General features: G+C 44.8%; 1 protein-coding gene across 1 annotated transcript in view; it reads left to right on the forward strand.

Moving 5' to 3' along the window:
- The window catches only part of LOC142768318 (uncharacterized), a 45,229-nt gene extending 40,743 nt beyond the window's left edge, over positions 1–4,486 (forward strand). Inside the window, exons 4-5 of the mRNA XM_075870287.1 lie at positions 240–387; positions 4,364–4,486. Of these exons, the coding sequence (XP_075726402.1) occupies positions 240–387; positions 4,364–4,486 (271 nt within the window). The remainder of the gene's footprint in view (positions 1–239; positions 388–4,363) is intronic.
- Positions 4,487–21,530: the final 17,044 nt, after the last annotated feature.

Below are 21,530 nucleotides of genomic sequence, written 5' to 3' on the forward strand. Positions count from 1 at the left end.
CAGTTCGTTGATCACCTTATGCTACTCCTATCATCGTACCATTCTAAAACTACCATTCTATAAGTACTCCGTAGGTACACGTTAGACGGTGTAGAGTTCTATCGTAAGAATGTTACTGCGATAACTAGTTAACGTGGTCATTTGGTTCAGAATTGCTATTTATTTTACTATATACGTTGTTTGATGTTACCTCTGTTCTGAAAGTACCTAATAAGATGCCATTAAATTGCACCTCGCAGCCTTGTTACACCGGAGAATTTGGAGGAATCGGCCGGCTCTCTGGATGCACTGCGGAGTGCTGGCATCAGACATTACGGACTCCTCACTGTGCTTGCGTTTCCAGTCGATTACAACTTGAAGGTTTCAAACGCGCGAGCGATTATTGCGGTACGTAATATTGGCATGGCTGTGTATCAACCACTGTTTGGATTGAAAGTGAATTTCGTTCATCTTGGAACGTATGAAGACACATAGAAGATAACGATGAACTCGTACATCACACACGCAACTTCTATAGAAACAACGAGTACTTATTTTCCTGAGTTTCTGCTGCTTTAAACAATATACACCCATGCCTTGTAGACCCCGTCACGGTGGTCTAGTGGCTAAGGTACTCGGCTGCTGACCCGCAGGTCGCGCGATCAAATCCCGGCTATGGCGGTTGCATTTCCGATGGAGGCGGAAATGGTGTAGGCCCGTGTACTCAGATTTGGGTGCACGTTAAAGAACCCCAGGTGGTCGAAATTTCCGGAGCCCTTCACTACGGCGTCTCTCATAATCATATCATGATTATGGGACGTTAAATCCCACAAATCAATCAACCATGCCTTGTATCGCAGCTGTCGACCTTGCTGCATATAGTCAGGAAGTGGTGAAGTGGCAGAGAGTGCAGTGAACAAACATTGCAATCAATCTCGACCTTAAATAGTCTCCTCACTCGCAGTAGGTTCTGTTTAGGTTTTGTTGGCAGAAATAGCTTGGATAATACCAGCCGCCGCGTGGTTGGACAGCCGCAAAATTAGTGAAGTGCTCCTAAACATTTATAGGCTAACATCACCAGACGTAAAGTTCGAAGCAGAAATCTGCTAACTGGGGTCATTGGGAAAATAAGAACTATAGCATGATAAATACCGACACACCTTAACTCGTGATAACTGCAAGATGCAAACGTTTTAGCTTATCTGGTAATGTTGTTTTACAAATTACATACACTAAGATGATGAGAAATTCCTAAATGGTGTCTGTTTGCTGAAGTATTTGTTTCGACAAGTTTGCTTTTCCGAGGCTGCAACCTGATCAGGTGTTCATGAAATTTCCAGTCGCAGCTACGCAAAAGGCAAGTCGGCTTGGGGAAACATCTGTTTTAGCAAACACCCTCTGGTTACGAATTTGTCATCGCTATAGCTTGCACATTTCCAATCCTACCTTCCTTTTTAATACTCAGGTATGAGTCTGACGTCTTTTATTAATTTCGCACTGGCCTCCCAGGACCCAGTTTAGTCACGCTATAGTTGGAGCATAGGCGAAGGACGTGGGCAACATTGGCACCTACATGTTCAAAATTTTACTTTCGTCGAAGCTGAACCATTCCTTAAGTAATTATGGAAGTATATCCAGTGTTGAAATTTTACAGAATTAGCCAAAATCTGCCCGCAGAACAAGTGATAATTGAATGACATATTGCCGGGTTTGTATTCAAATGTAATTTAATGGGAAAATATGTGTTATACAATTATTGTGCTTCTCTTCTCCAATTGGGAGAGGCTAGATATGATGACACGTTTTCTTAGTGAGGTGCAGGCAAAGTGGTGATGCGTAGGGTTTTGAGAAAACATAGTGTATCATTGCTTAATTATATTGTTTGTCTGATGTAGAACGCGTTCCAATTATGTTTTGGATTGTTGTTAATACTTGCACACCTTGGGTATTTCTCCAGGAAACAGACACTCATGGCACAGAAAGTTTGCCATTGAACTCGATCTGCTTCGAATTATGGAGCTGGTGCCACGTATAGAAAATAATTCAATTGCACTGTGCCTAAAAGGCACACAATTGCTGTGTAGGAGAACATATGCGCCTGTTCGTACAGTTAGCTAATGATTTCATTATCGTGCACTGTAGACCACTGCGGCCGTCAGCGAATTGTTTCAGTTATCTAAAATTTATACGCGGATGATTCGTGCAATTAAAAGCTATGATTTAAAGTATCTTCAAAAAGCGAGAACGTACCATATACTCTGTTAATTTCTTCATCATGTGCTCAGTAGTCATTGAAATGCCTCACTTTCGTGTGATCTCCTGAGTCTGATAAGATTACAAAGATGTGGCGTACTGAAACACATAATAAAAATGTATCTTCAGTTCTTTTTTACGTTACGATATTCGAAAACTGAGTACCTAATAGTCTGCAAAAGATAGTTTGGCGTTACGACTGCAAGAGAGAATTGTAATAGTGACTTCGAGTCAGTGTTACAGTCTGGGCATGCATTTGGGGATGACCACACGACCGCAGAACCATGGGGCGTATGTAGGGGTTACTGACTGGAGATAGCAGTCGCATTACCATTTAAGGAATAGAAAACGAGTGGCATTGAAGCTGAAATTATGGGTTGAAACTTCCAAGCCATAGAAAAGCACGTCTCGTTCATTTAAACTCAGCTGTGCTTTGAAGTTTACTGTTGATTAGAGGAGGATGAAAGAAAAGAAACATGGTTGATTCCTCCATTTTAGGAGGTGGTACAACACGAAAGTAAACCATGTTCATGCAGAAGTACAATGTTTACCGCACATTGATGTCCAGTAAACCATTTACTTGAGTAGTTGAGTAATGTACCCTCACTTAACCCATCCGCCTTCTTGCGGATTTTCGCAGAACTCATTTGCAATAAGAGTCTCCGTTTTGTGTAAGCATTGTCGTTTGAGGGCTATAGCACCGGTCAAAGTGAACGCATCCACGTTGACGTTTAGTCATCGTTAGCTCGAGGACTAACGTCTTTAATTGTAGTTAAAAAATTCTTGTGGTCATAGATGGGAAGGTAATGGTGAGAGTAGAACGAGATAAGGTGATGTGACAGCCAGAAAGCGTGACTGATCGGATACCAAGCATTGACTGAAGTCACCTACTGCCGGCATGTTGTATTCATTGAAAATTAGGGGCCCACCAGAGGGAAAGGTAACGCGCGTGGTTTCGTGCCTTTGGCCGGCCGCAATAATCCGCTGGGTGAGCGTAAGCGGGTAAAGCTGAGTTTAAGCCAAACGAAGCAGGTGGCGTCGTTGAGCTATTGTTGGTATGCATAGATGCTATGCACGCCACCGGCGCTTGAAATGAGGTCACCACTTGGGTCTGTTTAGGTTGTTCGTAAAATTGCCCTTAAATCGGAAACAGGCCTAATGCGATGAATGTTTTGAGTAGATGCGTTAAAGAGGTAATCGAGGATGTGATGGTTTCGATGGATTACTGCACTTCCCCGAGAACGCTCTGAGTAGGCATCAGTAGATATAAAATGTGTAACTTTAAAGGATACAAAGTATGCCACCGCTGCGCAGTGAATGGCGTGCCCGGCATGCGTTGCTACCTGCCCAGAGGTCATGGGCTCGACTCGAGCGTATTATCGAGCGTATTTTCTCGACGTCATTTTCGCGATGGTAATAAGTCAATGAAGGCTTATGTGGACTCTGTCATAAAACGCTTTTTGGGAGAAAATTTGTCTCCCGCAAGATGAAATTGGCCTCACTGTCCCCATAAAATGAAAACCTTGGTTCTTAGCAATTACTTAGTAACTAAGGTGTAAACACTGAAAATGTAGTGCAATCCGCGCATGTTAATATCAGACCCAATATTTCGATCATAATTTTGGAACCCCATATATTCTGACACCCTAATGTGTGAGTGCCAAGCTTCGGTGCTGATGATGATTTGATACATATGCCTGTTGCCGCAGTATTTTTATCGCCTTTTCCCGTATACGCATTTTATGGAGAACACGTTTGCCCTTCCTTTAGGGAGAAAACAGTATTTCATGTCTGCACAGTGGCTGCGTAGAGCACACAGGCACATATCACATGCCAGTGTCTGCCACACCTATTTCTTATACACCCCCTGTAGACAAAGCGAGACGTGGCAGTCGCTATGGTGAAGACCTCCGTAGACGTATTATACATTGCAATAAACTCTTTTGTCTAAATTTTGGTAGTGTTATGCATCTTATGGAACGTAAATTTCAGCCTTTATGTGTTTAGTATGACCATAATGTAGACATTAGGCAGTGTTACGTACTTTAAACGTATTAAGACAACTTCAAAAATACTATGGTGATAGCTCATTGCTGTGTTGTTAATTTCTAAGTTTTTGTCTTTTTTCTAGAAATTGAAAAAGCTACAAGGCTCGGACTGGACAGCGAAGACCGTTCTAGCCTTTGGCACCTACGAATATAGCGAGTATTTTGTGCCCACCATCAAAGCCGTATTCACAGACGTGGCGAAGTGAGATACCTCTCTCCCCTTTTTTCTCGTTCAAAATGGGTCGTTATCGGTATTCGCAAGCAGAAAGAATTGTCACGCAAATGCTGATGGACGGCAACCCATGACCCCTTGTAGGGCCTCAAGGGCTTTGACAACGAAATACCTCGTCGTAGTTATATGTTGGCATAAAAAAAGTACGACGTACGACTATTGGGTGATCGCATGATAGTAGCCACTGGTAGGTTATGTTGGCTAAAGGCAGCTTAGGGCTATAAACGATATCAGTTGGATTGCAATTTTTTTCTGGTTTCGTTTCGCTGTATAGATGGTTAATGTATGCAGGTTTCTTTTATGAGTAAAGCTTAAGTGTTAGATTATCATTTGCTATTTTATGTATTCTAAAGATGTGTTTGCTGTGCTACCTCCGACGCTCGTCTCTGTCTCTTTCAACTCGGTCCACTGCAAGTACTCTTGATATAATCGTGACGCGTCCTGCGGGCTTAAGGCAATAACAATTAGGCAAACGTGATTTAATTCACCCCAAAAAATCTCAAATTTTACAACGCTGTCGCTCAAACTTTCTCTCGCCAGTATTCTACCCAAACGCAAGAGCTCCTAGTGAACATCACCCCAGTTTTCCCCTGTGTGGCTCAATGGTCCTCTCAAACAGAAATAAACATACTGGTCAGGCGCACATTGTCTTGAACTTAGCCTAGGCCTTCATAACCACCAGTATTCTGCCACGCCTGACTCACTGAGAGTGAGATTTAAGTGTTAGTTTTGTTCTGAATGCATGCGAGCGTGTTTGCTAAAGAGCAAGCTTGCGTTTGTTTGGGGGAAGAAATTCTTGAAATGAAAAATGTTGAAGAGTGGGTTAAGTAACTGTCTCTAAGGCGAAAACACCATAAGCGTGGCACTTGAGGGGAGAAGGAGGAAAATGGTAGGTAAAGAATTGGAGGGGAGTGAAATGTCTAAACATGAAGATTAGAGGAACGAGGAGCTCTTAAGTGGATGAATATAGAATGAAAATGGGAGAACAATCAACTGACTGAGTCCATCTGCTAGCTGCCATCTTGATTTAGATCTGAAAAGAGGACAGTGATTTGTTAAGCAAGCCATAGTCCCCACAAGACACCGCGGTTTCTCTTACCGAAACGTGCGTCGCCTCACTGCCCTCCTCTCACTGTCGCCTCACTTTGGAACGAGTGTGAGTGAACATGCACTCACATGAGACAGGCAATGAAACAGGCGCGTTGAAACATGGCACTTATACCTATGAAAAAACGTCAACCGCTCTTCCCGTAAACGTTGTATTCGTATGAGCTGAACGCCACCTGCGCCTCCAACTAGCTCAAAGCATCACTGTTAGTTGATTTTGTGCCTGTTGAAACCGCCTCACAATTTACATGGCGTGAGATTTATTTTGGAAAAAACAACGTGGCAAGGAATATGCCTAGAGACTTGTTTTGCAGAATCATCATACGTCTTTTTACCAAAAAGCACGGAGCATGTGTTTCCAATTGATCGTATTGTAGCGATGCATCTTCTTATGCTAACGTGTCTTCCTCCTCTTTATGCCAGAAGCAAAAATTAAGCTTAGGCAAGGGTAGTACCATACCATAGCTGTTGTTTTTTCGAGTTTTGGATTTTGTGGATAGTTGATAAGGCCCGTCGTAAATGTTTTTGTTCATGAGCATCCTTCTGCCTTCACAGCACGTTCGTGGCAGACATCGTCATTACCATCACCACAACAGGGTGGATAGGTTTCGAGGGACTCTGCAGCAGCGTGCCACCTAATTCAATATACACGGATAACCTAGGCCATACCGTACTGGTGAGATTTATTTATAGGTACTTGTAATGAAGGTGGACAGACATTGCAGGAAAAGAAAAACAGATGGACATGGAGATTAGCCCATTTTCACAAGGCAGAAATTGGCAGAAATAGAAGTGATAGATATCTTAGGAAATGCTTTGTTGTCGTTAGGTGCGGTGCAGTGAGTATGACGTGGATGACGACCAATCATAGGTTAGAGAGCTGTCGATGAGAACTCAACCCACAAGCTTGGAAAGCTGGAAGGTACTGTTTGCTTACATCTGCTCGCACTTCAGCACTTGGGCGAGTCAACACTTCACCACAGAGATCCTGTGAGGTAAAAGAATTGCAAAGTCACACTCGCCATCGAGAACAGCAGCAATAAAGGATATGATTTCTAAGTGGAAGTAGAATGACTGCTCGATAGACATTGGAGGTGTACACTTCAGCAGCAACACAGTAGCTTTAAAGATTTTGGGATCTCGTGGCGTTTATCTGAAGCGTTTTGGCAATCTGCACTAAATGATTGGAAATTTGCGAAGTGGTTCAAAAATACCAGAGAAATGTCACAGTCCAAGTTTCTTCTATCGCAACGAATGCGATAGAAGCAACTTGGAATGTAAAATTGAGAACGGCAAGCAGGTCGAAACGTTCAGCACGCTGCTCACGCACAAAATGACGCACGTAAACAACACACACGCAGAGGGTGGGCCAACTAACAGCGTTTCCCGCACGACACTTAACGCGCTGTTTAAACAAAAATGACGCGCGAAACGTATACACAGGTACAGATCAGTGCAATTTAACAGGTAGCCCAGTTGTTACTTCGCTGTGTATGAAAAGCGTGTTCATTTCGCAAACGGGGCCTATGCAGCGCGCGAACTGACCTTTGTGGGCCCAGCATCTAACGCAATTGTTGCGGTGAAAACTCAAGGCACACGATTCTCCCCACTGAAAGATAAGCGAGCGCGCTCAAGCATCTAACCCCTCCCATGCCCACCCCCTACATTCACGGGACAAAATACGCGTGGGAGATGAACGCTCGTCAGTGTATCGCGACAAACTGGGTGCCGAGGGCGGGCGGTTTTTCATTTTTTGAGTTTTTATAAATATTTAGATTAGAGATACGTATACATATATGGTGCATGATGCTGCCCCCGGTGGCAAAATCCAGCCGAGAGTATCCATATAATTGCTATCACAATAATACTAGCATAAGTAATAAAGCATGATGTATCGGAGAAGCCAAGTGCACCGAGTTTTGTAGGCCAAATCCCTTGAAATACCGAGTGAAATTGTAGAGATGGAGATGGAGGGTGAAGGAAACATTGCGCAGCGTGCACAATGATTAGGCTATATTGACATAGCTTGTTTGGTCTAGCTGAGGCTAGACATTTTAGGCGTGCCCTGTTTTGATGGCACATTATACATAGCCGATAAGGGCTGCTGAAGGACTCTTTCCGCACACCCATCGTTAAGCTTGGCAGCATGAAACCTCCGCTTCGAGGCTCACATGGGGGGCTGAACAAGTATACAGGGTGTCCCACGTACCTTTAGCCAGATTTTAAAAATATGCAAGAACACGTAATTACGACGTGACCAAATGCATGCTGCTCACCGTTGCCTGGAGTTCGTCAGACATTTTTTTGTGTTCTAAAATAATGTAAGATGGCATACAGTACCCTCAAGACTATTCTTTATTGTCTCGAGTATGTGCCCCACAACCTAAACTGGAGTGGTGATGATAAGAATGTAAAGATAAAAAGATGGAACGAGTAATGATGCTCACACTTAATTTCACCACGAACTTGAGCGGCTGGCCCGGCCGAGACTTAGGCGCGAAAGGTACGGCGAACAAAAGGTTTAGAGCGTGAAACGTGAACTATCTCGGATGCACGGTAACGACGGTCCGAGGAACCCTCGACGTGAGTGAAGGGTAATTGACAGGAGATGTTCGTTCACTTACAACGTAAGGTCCGAGAAAGCGTGACTGGAACTTTTCACACAATCCGGGTGTACAAACAGGCGTCCAAAGTAGTACTTCATCTCCAGGACGGAAGGTGATGTCTCGACGAAAGCTGTCATAGCGTTGCTTGCGGTCTAGTTGACTGGCCTCCGTGTTGAGTTGAGCACGTTGCCGTGCGTCAGCGAGCCTGGAGACGAAAATTTCTGTCGTAGTCGTGGACGTTTTTTCGTTACATCGAAGAAAGAGGCGTCAATAGTGAATGTCGACGCACGACCATAGACGAGTAAGAAATGGGAATACCCGGTGGTTCGTTGAACAGCAGTGTCGTGTGCAAACGTTACGAACGGCAAGATTTTGTCCCAGTTATCGTGGTTCAGTCCGATGTACATGGATATCATGTCGATTAGAGTCCGGTGGAATCGCTCTGTCAGGCCATTTGCCTGCGGTTGGTAAGCGGATGTGGTCTTGTAAACTGTGCCACAAGTTTTTAGAATTTCGTCAAGAATCGTCGACATTAAGGCCTTGCCCCGGTCACTCAACAACGTGCGAGGTGCCCCATGACGCAACACAATGGCTTCTAAAAAAAGGCGGCAACGTCTGAGGCGGAGCTAGTGCGTAGAGGAGCGGTCTCTGCGTATCGTGTGAGGTGGTCGACGGCTGTGACGATCCAGCGGTGGCCCGCTGGCGCTACGGGAAGTGGTCCGACGAGGTCTTTTCCGACAACGACAAAAGGTGTATCGGGACATGGAATGGGTTGTAATAATCCAGCAGGAGCAGAAGCTGGTCGTTTCTGGCGTTGACACAGTACACAAGAAGCGACATAATTAGCCACAAAGGTAGAAAGACCAGGCCACAAGAAACGGCTCCTGACGCAGTTGTAGGTCTTCTGTCTAGCTGATGGATCGTCGTGGAGTGCTTCGAGAACTTGTTTTCTTAGTGAACGGGGAAGTACTGGCACCCACCGATGCCCAGCATTGTAAGTATAGCGCCGCAGGACATTGTTGTCTATCTTGAACTGCCGTAGCTGACGACGTAGTCTGGCATTAGGTGGAGAAGGCGAGTCATTCAAGTACCCGATGATGCGGTTACAGTATGGGTCGTCACGTTGGCACACGTCAAACTGAGCGCTGCTGTTTAAAGGTAGTGACGCAGCAACTGCCAGGGGTGATAACTTGAATGCAGAGGAAGCCTCTTGATCACCTGAGGGGCATAGAGGATGCGTGGTTGGAAATGAAAGTGGCAGAGGGCAGCAAGAGAGAGCGTCGGCATCCTGGTGCTGTTTGCCAGATCTGTACACAACGTCAAAAGTGTACTCTTGCAAATTGAGTATCCAGCGACCGAGTCGCCCAGACAAATTCTTCAGCGAGGACAACCAGCATAGGGCATGGTGGTCGGTAATGACAATGAAGTGGCGTTCATACAGGGTCGAAACTTCTGGATGGCCCAAACGACAGCAAGACGTTCCTGCTCTGCAATCGAGTAGTTTTGCTCCGCAGGTGTTAGTGCGTGGCTGGCATGGACAACTACTCGCTCACGAGAGGTGCCGTCGCGCTGGAGGAGGACGGCACCGATTCCGTGGCCGCTGGCATCTGTGTGAAGGAAAGTGGGTGCGCTTTCATCGAAGTGACACAGTACGGGGTATGACGTCAAAGCACGTTTAAGGGCTTGGAAAGTACACTCGCACTCGTCAGTCCAAGTGAAGGCCGTTCCTGACGTCAGAAGCTTGTGTAACGGCCCCGCAATGGCAGCAAAGTGACTGATAAAGCGGCGGAAGTAAGACGCCAGGCCCACGAAACTTCGCAATTGTTTTTGATTGGCCGGACGTGGAAAATTAATTACGGCAGCAACCTTGTCGGGGTCGGGTCGAACGCCATCTTTGCTGACAAGTTGATCCAATACTTTGATGCTCCTGCTGGCGAAGTGGCACTTCTTTGTATTGAGCTGAAGCCCAGCGTTCGAAATGCACGTAAGAACTTCGTCCAAGCGCTTAAGGTGCTGAGGAAATGTAGAAGAATAAATGACGATGTCGTCTAAACAACATGAACAGGTTTTCCATTTGAGACTACGTAAGACAGTATCTATCATGCGCTCGAATGTCGCTGGAGCGTTGCATAAGCCAAAAGGCATGACGTTGAATTCGTAACTCCCGTCAGGCGTCGCAAACGCTGCTTTCTCCTTGTCTGCTTCGCGCATAGATATTTGTCAATACACGGATCGAAGGTCAAGGCTGGAATATATTCTGCGCCTTGTAGGGAGTCCAGGGTATCATCTATGCGTGGCAACGGATATACATCTTTTTTCGTTATCCTATTGAGTGCTCTGTAATCAACACAAAAGCGGACAGAGCCATTCTTTTTCCAGACCAACACCACAGGAGACGACCAAGAGCTGAATGAAGGTCGAGTAATATCTCGTTTGAGCATGTTGGCGATGTTTTCCTCAATCATTTGCCGTTCCGCCGAAGACAGTTGGTATGGGCGGCGGCGCACAATGAAGCTCCCTTAGATTTCGATGCTGTGCTCTGCAACAGAGGTGCGGCCCAAAGATTTGGAATGTACGTCGAATGAAAAGCTGTGCTTTTGGAGGTCTAAGAGGTCTCTCTTTCGCTCATCATTGAGGTGAGGACTTATGGTAGCATTTAAAGCAGCAGTGGTTGCCTTGGTATCGGTTCTAGCAGAGAAAGGCGGCGATTCTGCGTGAAGGGAAACTAGCGAAAAAGGCTCGCTGTCAACGAAGGAGCTCACAACAGTGCCCTGTGGCAGCATCACTGGCGAAGTAGTTGGGCTCAAGGCGGTGACCATTGCCTTACCGTTGTTAAACCGCACGAGGCCGGGTGCAATGGTAAGCCCTGCAGGTTTGGAGCGAACTGATGGAGCAATGAACACGTCACCGTTAACTATAGTATTCGAAGCGATTGTGAGAATGAGTTCATCACCTGGCGAAATTAAACAATTTGCGGCAGCAACGAAACGGAAGCTGTGTGAATCGACATTAGATGAACTCTCAGTAGCTGACTTATGAATTACTCGCTGACGACACAATATGAAAGCTCATGCCGAAGAAAGGAAGTCCCCTCCTAAAATGACTGTGTGAGTGCACAAAGGAAGTACAAGAAACTGCATGTGGTGAAGGATGCCATCTATGAAAATGCGGACTGTACAAACACTTGAAGGCTGAATAGGGACTCCATCTGCGCAACGAAGGGGAGGGCCACCGTATGGCTTCCTAACTTTTTTCAAGTGGGCACAAAAGTCCGCACGAATTACGGAAAGTGATGCGCCTGTGTCTACTAGTGCCTCTGTGTGTATACCTTCAACATACACTATTAAAACATTTGATGGGCGGTTTGTAGCGTGGTTTAAAAACCACGTTTTTGCGACGCTGCTCAAGTAGAATGCAACGTAGGTGAGTTTCGCAGGCTCATCCCAGTTGTTGATGGCACTCACGCAGTCATACTCCTCGAGCCAGTCTTCCACGTCCTCACCCGGAAGCCCTGTGAACAGCGGAGGATCCTTTTGAAGGCTGGTGACCAGGTGAGAAGGGTTTCTTGGTGGTGGGAGTGGTGGCGCAGCTGCTGCGCTGGGCAGGTCGGCTTGCGACCTTACCGGACCCAGGTCGTTTAAGCGGCGGCCTGAACGGAGCTCCAGGGATGTGTTCTAGAAGACGCTGGGGTTGTCCGAGAGCGCGAGAGGACGCAGGAATCAGGCAGCACTCTCCACAACTTGTAAGATGGCATCCAGTGCCCACAAGACTCTTCTTTATTGACTCGAGTATGTGCCTTACAACCTAAACTGGAGCGGGGATGATTAGTATGTACAGATGAAGAGATGGAACGAGTAATGATGCTCACAATATTGTTTAATTAGAGCAGTTTAATTACCTAACTTTTGAAGGAACAGTGATGAATAAAAAATTGAATACAAAGCTGTAGGTTGGCTTGCAAAACGTCCAAATAGATAGTTTTGAACTTTATCTGTGTTAAGTCACAGTGTTTTTTTGCTAATTACAAATGCCCGTGAAATAGAAATACCACGTGACAAACCAACTTGTGTGCCAGTGTACACAATTATTCTAGTGCTCCCTAACGTTCCGCGTACGAACGACCATAGCATTTGCCGCATTGTGCTGTCTCGGCAGGGCCGCAATGATGGTAGTGGCTCTACTATGAACACGTCTTGTTATCGGCCACAAAAACGATAACCACTGTGACTGCTTATCGCTGTCATGAACTGGCGCGCGGGAAGCGTGTCCTTCACGTGCGGAACGTTGGGGAGCACTAGAATCATCGCGCGCACTGACGCGTGAACGGGTTTGTCGCGTGGTATTTTTCTGTAATTTGCGGGCATTCCTAATTAACACAAAACGCTAATTATTAACAGATACAGAGTTCAAAGCTATCGATTTGGACCTTTTACAAACAGGTCTACAACTTTCCCATTGCAATTTTTTATCCATATTCGTGCCTTGAAAAGTTAGGTAATTAACAGATCTGACTAAACAATATTTGAGAACACAAGAAATAGTCTAACTCCAGGCGACGGTGAGCAACATGCATTGGTCGTGTTGTACTTACGTGTTCCGGGATAGTTTTAAACTCTGGCTAAAGCTACGTAAGACACCCTATACAGCTAAAAGAGTAAACACAGACACGTGGGCTTCGGGAAGCACATCATTATATTCACAGAATGCTGGAGAGGTGTAGCTGATCTAGTTTCTATCAGCTGTTCTTTTTTCCAAGCAGCACAAAAAGCAAAGTCATTGTAGTGGGGAGGGACGTTGGTACATGGAGTGTCATTTCCAAGAAATTCGCCGCACCTTTTAACAATGACATTACGTTATGATTTGGGACGATTGAACTGTTTTCAATATAACGGAACATTGTGGTTTATGAGTAGCATTTCACTTATGGAACCACATGCGTGTTTGTGTGGTCTATAACGTCACATAACGAAAAACTAAATCGTTTAGTTCATTTCCGTGGGAATAAGATGCTTGAAAATAATTTTCCTGCGTTTATCCGCACGTTGCGAGATTGGGTGTGGGCATTATCATGTACTAGAACACACACATGTGTTTCTGTCTATGTTTTTTTTACCAAAGTGCGCCCGTTTAGTTCAAGTGTCGTGACAAAGAAGTGCAGGTAACTCATACTGCGAGTGCTACAACTGTTGATTGGATGAACTTTTGCACACCAAAAGATGTGACAAAAGGGGCTACCATCAAGTATAGGCTGTTTTATTGTATGACCAAGTGGTGTGCGTCTTGGAACTTATGTGAGAGCTTACACTGTAGGATCAACTTTGCGGCTAACGAAGGTCACAGCATCAACTGCTCGCACAGGACACACAAGGATGTCTTGTAGTTTCGACTCAGTCGAAACTACAAGACATTCTTATTTGCCCTTGGCTAACCCAGAACGCTGAGTTTTAGCAGGGGGCAGACTGAAACAATCAACTGGAAAAGTGATTGCACCTCAGCTACTTTATAGACGCAAACAGCGAATGCATCTTGCAACTGCACGCCGCATTGGCGATCATTAGAGCTTCTGTGCACCCCTTTAAATCACCGCTGCAATTTGTGCGAGTAAACTGCATGCGTCAATCGCACAGTGCTGTATGTAGTCCTGAAAACGGTCATTTTTTTTCTTTTATTTCCTGTATATAGCCAGCACTGCATGAAAACCAATGGCTAGCAGTGATGAATAGAATGTCTTGTTGCGCACTTTGTTATTAGGTGAGGACACCTGCCGCGTCTTCTGCAGCACGGCTGCCATACTTGAGCGCACGGCGTCGTTTTGATGTATAACCATTCAACAGCGGCTCTGCTGAGAGGCGCGAGACTCGAGGCAAAAAAATGGTGTTGCGGTGGCCTCAGTCTATTCAAAGAGCGACAACACCTGAAAAATAGCATAGTTATCGAGGCCTACTAGTATTGTTAATGTTATCGCGACATATACGTTGCAATCCAATGGTGCACAATGACTGGTGGAAAGTGTCTTCACCAAGTATCGCGACAGTTGTGAAAGAGGAAATGGCAATGGCGATTTGCAAAGGGGGACATAACTTTTGGCGCAAGGGTGATGCGAAGGGCAGAAGGGGCTACGAGAATTCTTTTCGAGGCCTTTATCCTACGCAGATGATATCCGCCACAACCTATGCAGCAACGCTGATGAAAAACGTACCCATGTCCCTAGTTGGCCACCTGCTTCGACGAATTGTCTTTTAGCGTGTCGGTGTGTACCAACTTTGCTCTTCTTCGTACTGAGCACAGCTTAGTATTCGAAATATGATTGTGTCTGGTAGATGTTCTCGCAGTGCCCCTCCACGAGTAGCCTTTGACAGCACTTCCTTTTATGGCTCTTTTCAGGAATCTCATTGGTTCGCTGTGTCAGCAAGAACTACGTTCTTGAATCCGTCGATAATCACAGGCCTGTCTTTCGAGCTTTCCGCCCTAAAGTACGTCATGGAGAAGATCCCGGCATCACTTAACGATAGCGTCTTTCAGCCGTGCTTGTCCGTAAAGAAGTCTGGACGAGAAGCGGTGTGTACATTTTGCCATCATTTATATTCACTTTCTCCGGCACGTGTAATAAACTAAATTGTCGGTGACTGTAATCTTCACTTTGGTGTCTGACACTGTCGACTTAAGTCTCCTCTGGTTTATTGGCCGCGTATATGCGCTTTTCGCTACAAGTAAACACTTTTAGTTGGGCGTACGTAGCGAGACCACGTATGCAATACTTCTGCGGTACAGAACTGCGTATGTGCAGTACGTAACGTATCGATTCCAGAGCTGCTCGCATACGCCCGTAACAAGACTATGCGTACGTAACGCTACGCTTACTGCATTACGTACTCGCGAGACCTCCAAGAAACCAGAACGAGAGTATATTGTGGCTGTAGTTGCGTTCAACGCAGACAGAAACAGCAGAACTGATGCAAGGTATGTGTACTTCAAAGTTAAAGGCGGTGTTTTCATGGCAGCGAAGGTAGGTATATTCAAGCAGCTTATTCAGGCATCCATAAAGTTTCCTTCTTTAGGAAACTCTGTGCCGGCATCCTGATGAATCAGAAGAAATCGCCTGGCCTCCAACAAAATTCCAAAAGAATCGCCTTCGATAGGTAGGATAGACGCCGTTCTTACATTGCGCACCGAAGTTCGAAATAGCATAGATGAACCTGCGCACTCAGGGCACCCAGAAACGATGCATAAGATCTACACAGCGAACGCCCCGGCCAGAGTTGTACGCTGGTGGCCCTTACCCTTATGGATCAAGATGTTTTTCGCGCTGATCATGGAGGCCACATGGTACCGGGACCTAGCCTACTTCTAACGTTGGTGGCGCTGATAAGCATTCCAAACCCTTGCGTCTCGCAAATGATTAGCTAATTGAGTGAAATTCATCAAGGTACGTCAAACTAAATGTGTTGTCACAGGCTTCGCTTGCAGCGTACGCAACGCAATTTTGTCAGCGTACAAAACTCCGCGATACGCCCAACTAAAAGTGCCTAATGGCCTCGAAAGACGATAGTTTTCGGCCGGCCTCCTTTGGTGCTTTACGTAACAATTTCACCGCACCCTAAAAAAACTATCATTTTTAAAATTATGTATCTATGTACTTTATATTGAAGGAACGATTCACGTAGTATATACGTATTCGCGTTGAACCTTCAATATGCGTAATATTTGCTTTTTCATAGATTACGGTGAGAACTATGAACGCAGCAACCAGTTCAGGATGGCTAGATGTTCAGCAAGTGCATAAACATTGGGGCATGGCTAAGTGGCTTCGTGTGACAGACAAACAGATCAAAATATTCGCGTGCAGGTGCATCAAGAAATACTATTGTCCTTTACAATTTGGGCATGATTCTTATGCTTCACATGAGTGTCTGGAGCTCCCACGTCGACGTTTGTCTGCCCTGGTGTATTTTTTTGTCAACTGTACGTTCTGTGCGCTGCTGAAAGGCATTTTGGAGGCCCTGTAGAGAGGCGCGCGTAATTGGGATGGGCTCTGCCCGATACCAAGACGATCGCATGTACTCAAACAGTTGTCAGTGAACTCCATTATTTTGAATAATTATTACAACTGTTATTACGGCTTTATCTAAAGCAAATGTATGGTTCAGTATTATATCTACTTACTGTACACGTTAAGTTGAAGTAGAACAATCTATGAATAATTTTGTATACAATGACGCGTTTTGAAAGTAAATGTGCAGCAAAATTGCTGGCTCTCGATGAAGAGGTACATCTTCACCAGAGAATAAGTTTTCTGATGCAATGTGTCACTTATGGCTTTTATGTATATGAGTTCACTGAAAATGCATACAGTTTTTGTGTGACCCCTTTCATTTGTCATTACAATAGTTCGAATGCCGTTATAGGCTAGTTCAAAACGAGATGCGATAATTTGATTGATATATGAAGTTTAACGTCCCAAAACCACCTAATGATTACGAGAGACTCCGTATTTGAGGGCTCCAGCAATTTCAACCACCTGGAGTTCTTTAGGGTGCACCCAAATCTAAGACACAGACCTACAGTATTTTCGCCTTCATTGGAAATGCAGCCGCCGCAGCCGCGATTTGATCCCGCGACCTGCGGGTCAGCAACCGAGAATGTTAGCCACTAGACAACCACGGCGGGGACAAACAAGATCCAAAAAAAAACGAAACGAACTTGGTGGTTTACGGTACACCAATTCTAAAATAGACAAAAAAAGACATTTCAGAAAGAAATTAAATAAAATGGGAGAATAGGTACAATGCAAAGAATAAAAGCCAGATATATCATTCCATGACTACCGTGAGATGAAGTTGCTGTAATACAAAAATTACTTAGAGTTTTGACGACGTAAATTGAATCTAAAAACAAAAAGCTATGTCTGTCTTGCCAAAGTGAAAAGTTTACATATTCCAGTTTGAAACTCGCCTACAACAATTACTGTCAGGTGTTCGCGTGGGATTCCTCTGATATTGTCGAGAAGAAAAAAATTTATATGCATATATTTGTCCAGGAATTGGTAAATAAGGTATTGATCTCCACTTCCGATGATTTGGGACACTCGCTGTCTTATACAGTTTTAGGTATTAAAAAAACTAGTAACAATGAATCAAATACAGAACTTTTATTTTATGTTTCGTTCAGAAAGTAGAGGTACTAATAATTTCTTAATCATCTCAGTTATGGAATAGGCTTAGGGTTGTTGCAACACCTGTCAGAGTAGATCTCAATCATTGGTGTCTTTCGACATTCCTCTGCGAATCTGCTTTGGCAGAGAATGAACATTGACACTAGGGCTAGGGTGTGGGCCAGTTGGTTATACGTAGTAAAATCTTTTAGCGTGGAACAATGAAATCAATTTGGCAAAAAAAACGAACAATATGGGGCAACACAAGCGCTTCTGTTGTCCCGTATCACTCTCTCAAGGTCAATTTCGTTTGATTGAAGCGGGAAAAATTCCCACACGTTTACCGGAGGAAAAAACGAGGACACACGATAACCAAAGTGGTAGTGACACTACCAGATCAGGTTCGAAAATTTCTTCCTCGCTCAATGTTTTTTTTTTGATGTCTTATTACTTTCTGTGCAAGTGAAAGTTTGAGCCATTCGCAACCAATTTCTTTCGCTCTTTCTTCCAGCTTTGTAAGCATAGCGATTTCAAAGGTGGCCCCAAAAACTACCTCGGTGATCCTCTACATGTATATGGCGTTTTCTTCAATACCTCAAAAACGCTTACACTGTGCGAATACAAGGACTCCTTGGTTAAAAAGGTCAGTCGGCGCCATCGGCTCTCCTTCGTTTGAAAACCTGCTCTGTTTTCTTCCTCTCACTGCATGAGATAAAGTGAAAAAACTGTCTGAAATATTGAGCTATATCGCCATAACGACAAAGCAAAGCATCGCTATTTACTGACAGGAATGGTGTAAGACGCTTTCTGGGCCCATTCTCTAAGTTAGCAGATGCAATGAATATTTTTAACAATAAATCAACTAGGTGACGCCTGTTTACGTAATTACACACAACGCCGTGACGCAGCATTTGAGGAAAATTTGAAATATGGGCTGATTTTGGCAGTTGTAGAGACTCTACGGTCGAAATGGGCAAGAAGCAAGACGAACGAATTTACCCAAGTTTGCAAAGCAGACACAGATAATTTTATGTCGCTGGATGAATAGAATTTTTTTTCTGTCCTGAGCATTACGAGCAACCATGCGCCGTTACAGGGGGATGTCAGATAACAGTGTACCACCTACAGCGCAAGAGATTGGGGGCGGCATTTTATACAGAAGCGCTTAATAACAGACTCCGACCCAAATAACTGTGTTCGCGGAGGTGAACCAAAAAAGTTGTGAAACGGGGAGACGTAGAAAGACGTCGTGACACGTGCGTTGCTCTTGAAAAAGAATCACGTGCACTTAGTGCGCCGTTGTAGTTCGAACACAAAGAAAGCAATAGTCGGTGTTTTCAATGGAGCAGGAAAATATTAAACCGTGTTTGGAACGAGTGAACTATAGTCAAAAAAAGTGAAACTTTCATGTCGCTCATACGAGGGTGTGTGATTACGTTGCCAAATCTCAAAAGCCTTTTGAAAGTGATGTGCCATGGTTGAACAGTTCTATGGGTGGCCTCTAGTAGTTCACAAGAACCATTTCGCGTGTTTGGCGTAGTGCCCTACAAACGTCAAACAATTAGTTCTGGTTATGATAAAAGAAAGAGCACGTACAATGCAGTGGAGACGCACCTATAGAAGAGGAAAAAAGCAGAAAAGCAGGGATATGAGCAGTGGAAATATGAGAAGACAAACTCAGACCAACAGTACATCGCTGGCGTTTTGTTAGAACTTAATGCGCATGTGCTATTGCACGCGAACCACTGGCATCACAGATTCTTGCAGAAATGTCGCTTCTGAGCTCGCCCCTGGTGCGGCTTGAAGCAAGAAGCCGCGTACGAGGTGTCTACGACATTTGCATTACCAATTAACTATGTTTCTCCAGCCACCGTAGTTAATCTTGAGACAGCTCACGTAGCCATGCACGCTCGTGTTCATAACTTCTTGTACCATAGGTCTTGTCACAAGGCAGCTGGCGGTATCTCCTTACTATTCCCGTGGCCGCCTTTACACAGAAATTGGAGCCTTGCAGTTGATGCAGGCGCATTTTTTCGTACGTGCGAAAAGAGCTGGTGCAAAGCTGAGCGAGCTGGTACAGGGCAGAGAAGGCGAACATCCCGTGTACGTTTGCAAATCACATTGTAATACCACTCTATTGATATTGCAGCGCAAGTGTTGTCGTTGCAGTCACTGTAAGCATCGCCGTAAAGTTCCGTAATGAGACGAAGCAGGCGACAACCCTCACAGTTTGCTATTTTCAATGCACCAAGCGGAGGGATGACACAACCCCCCTTTTCATTCGCGCGAAAATATTATCGGGAGTACCGGGAGCACCGCTTCAAAAATGACTGCGCAATTTCATCTCTTGGTCGCGGTCGCATGCGCGCTATCTTGACCAGAATGAGCACGTGGCTAACGCCTTAATCTTGCTGGCTTGTCACCTTACTAGCATTCAAGGTTTAGACATCACAAAATGAACTCCCTTGAAATGCCGCGATGACATTTTCTTGCAAGAGAGATTTGTGGATAGATAGATATGTGGGGTTTAACGCCCCAAAACCACCATATGTATATGAAAGACGCCGTAGTGGAGGGCTCCGGAACTTTCGACAACCTGGCGTTCTTTAACGTGCACCCAAATATGAGCACACGGGCCTACAACATTTTCGCCTCCATCGGAAATGCAGCCGCTGCAGCCGGGATTTGGTCCTGCGACTACCGAGTACCTAGTCACTAGACCACCGCGGCGGGGCAAACCGATTTGTGGAGTAAGGCCACATGGGATACTAAAAGAGATCCGATAGTTTTATTACGTATAGCATTTCAGTTTTTCGTCGAAGTCACTGGTGTACCTTTGCAGCGTGTCTGGACGTATACTAAAGAAAACGTTATCAGGTGCAAAACTATTTGTAAGAAAGCGTTTCAGTCAATACTGGTGGAAAGCGCATGATTTAGGAAAGCCAGCTGCCTGTTGGAAAAACCACTTATGAAAGAGAAGTCTTAAAGGGCCAGTTAATAGGCACCAAAATTTTCATTACACCCCCCAAACAAGCTCGCGCATTCTTGCTACGCCTGACCAACCTCCTTCCACACGCAGTGACGTCAACTCGGTGATCGGTGACGTTTACTTAATTACTCTTTGTTGAGACCTGGTTTAGACCGACCGACGAGCTGCGTGCTGCCTCACGCCGCCAATCGCCGAGTGGATGTCACCGTGCGTGGAAGGAGGTTGGTCACGCTAGGAAAGATACGCGAGCTGGTTTGGGGAAGTGGAAGGGGTGTTAAAAATTCGGAGCCTGTTGCCTGGCCCTATAAATGGGGTTCTGTTTTTTTTTCTGTGTAGCAACATGGGAGAGGTAGGCAGCAGGTTTGTTCTTGCCGTTCTTTGCGAGTCCTGTCTCCTTATCTTCAATCTGATCAACTTTCTTAAATTTTTGTGGCTTGTAGCCAGCGTCTAGAGAGCGGACTCAACCTCGATGTCAGTCGTGACAAGACAAGCACTTGCGTTTACAATTATGTCTTTTTTTATTTATGAGCATTTTTATCGTCGCCTATGCACAGTTCCCCCTGTCAAGGTAATATTAAAGTATACGGTGCTCTAGGGGTTTTGATACGCTGCGATGTTTATTTTAATCTTAACACCCCAATAACTATATCAATACATTCATTACAGTGCTTGAGCACGTCTAATTTGTAATAATAGTGGACATGTCATTACATTCAAATGGCAATTGCAATAATATTTCGAATTGTACGGCGTCAACATATGTTTGCCATGCTGTTACACGATTGAGTGGTATTTTTCGTGTGCCATGCAATAATTCTTAGTAGCACCATTTCAATGTGTACAAAAAGAATAACTAGTGGCACGGCAGGGCTGACGTGTGTCCAACTCAACGTCCGTGAGCAGTTTGACAGGTGTATCCATAGAACATTCCACATGATTCAGCCCTAATGCAAAGTACATGCGTTCTATATGGCAGCAAAAATTGTCAAAGGTAAAGAGACAGTAAGTATGTTACGACTAAGTGACTGAGTCGTCAGGAGTGCGTTCACCACCATAATTGTCGCTGAATCTGAATCCCTATGCTAGAAAACATTTGCATAGTGTATAGCGTGTGATATGGGAGGACAAAGAAATACAGAAGGCTTTTGATAATATGGATCTACTT

This window comes from Rhipicephalus microplus, chromosome 8 (genome assembly GCF_043290135.1).
Source record: "Rhipicephalus microplus isolate Deutch F79 chromosome 8, USDA_Rmic, whole genome shotgun sequence".
NCBI classification, from domain to species: domain Eukaryota; kingdom Metazoa; phylum Arthropoda; class Arachnida; order Ixodida; family Ixodidae; genus Rhipicephalus; species Rhipicephalus microplus.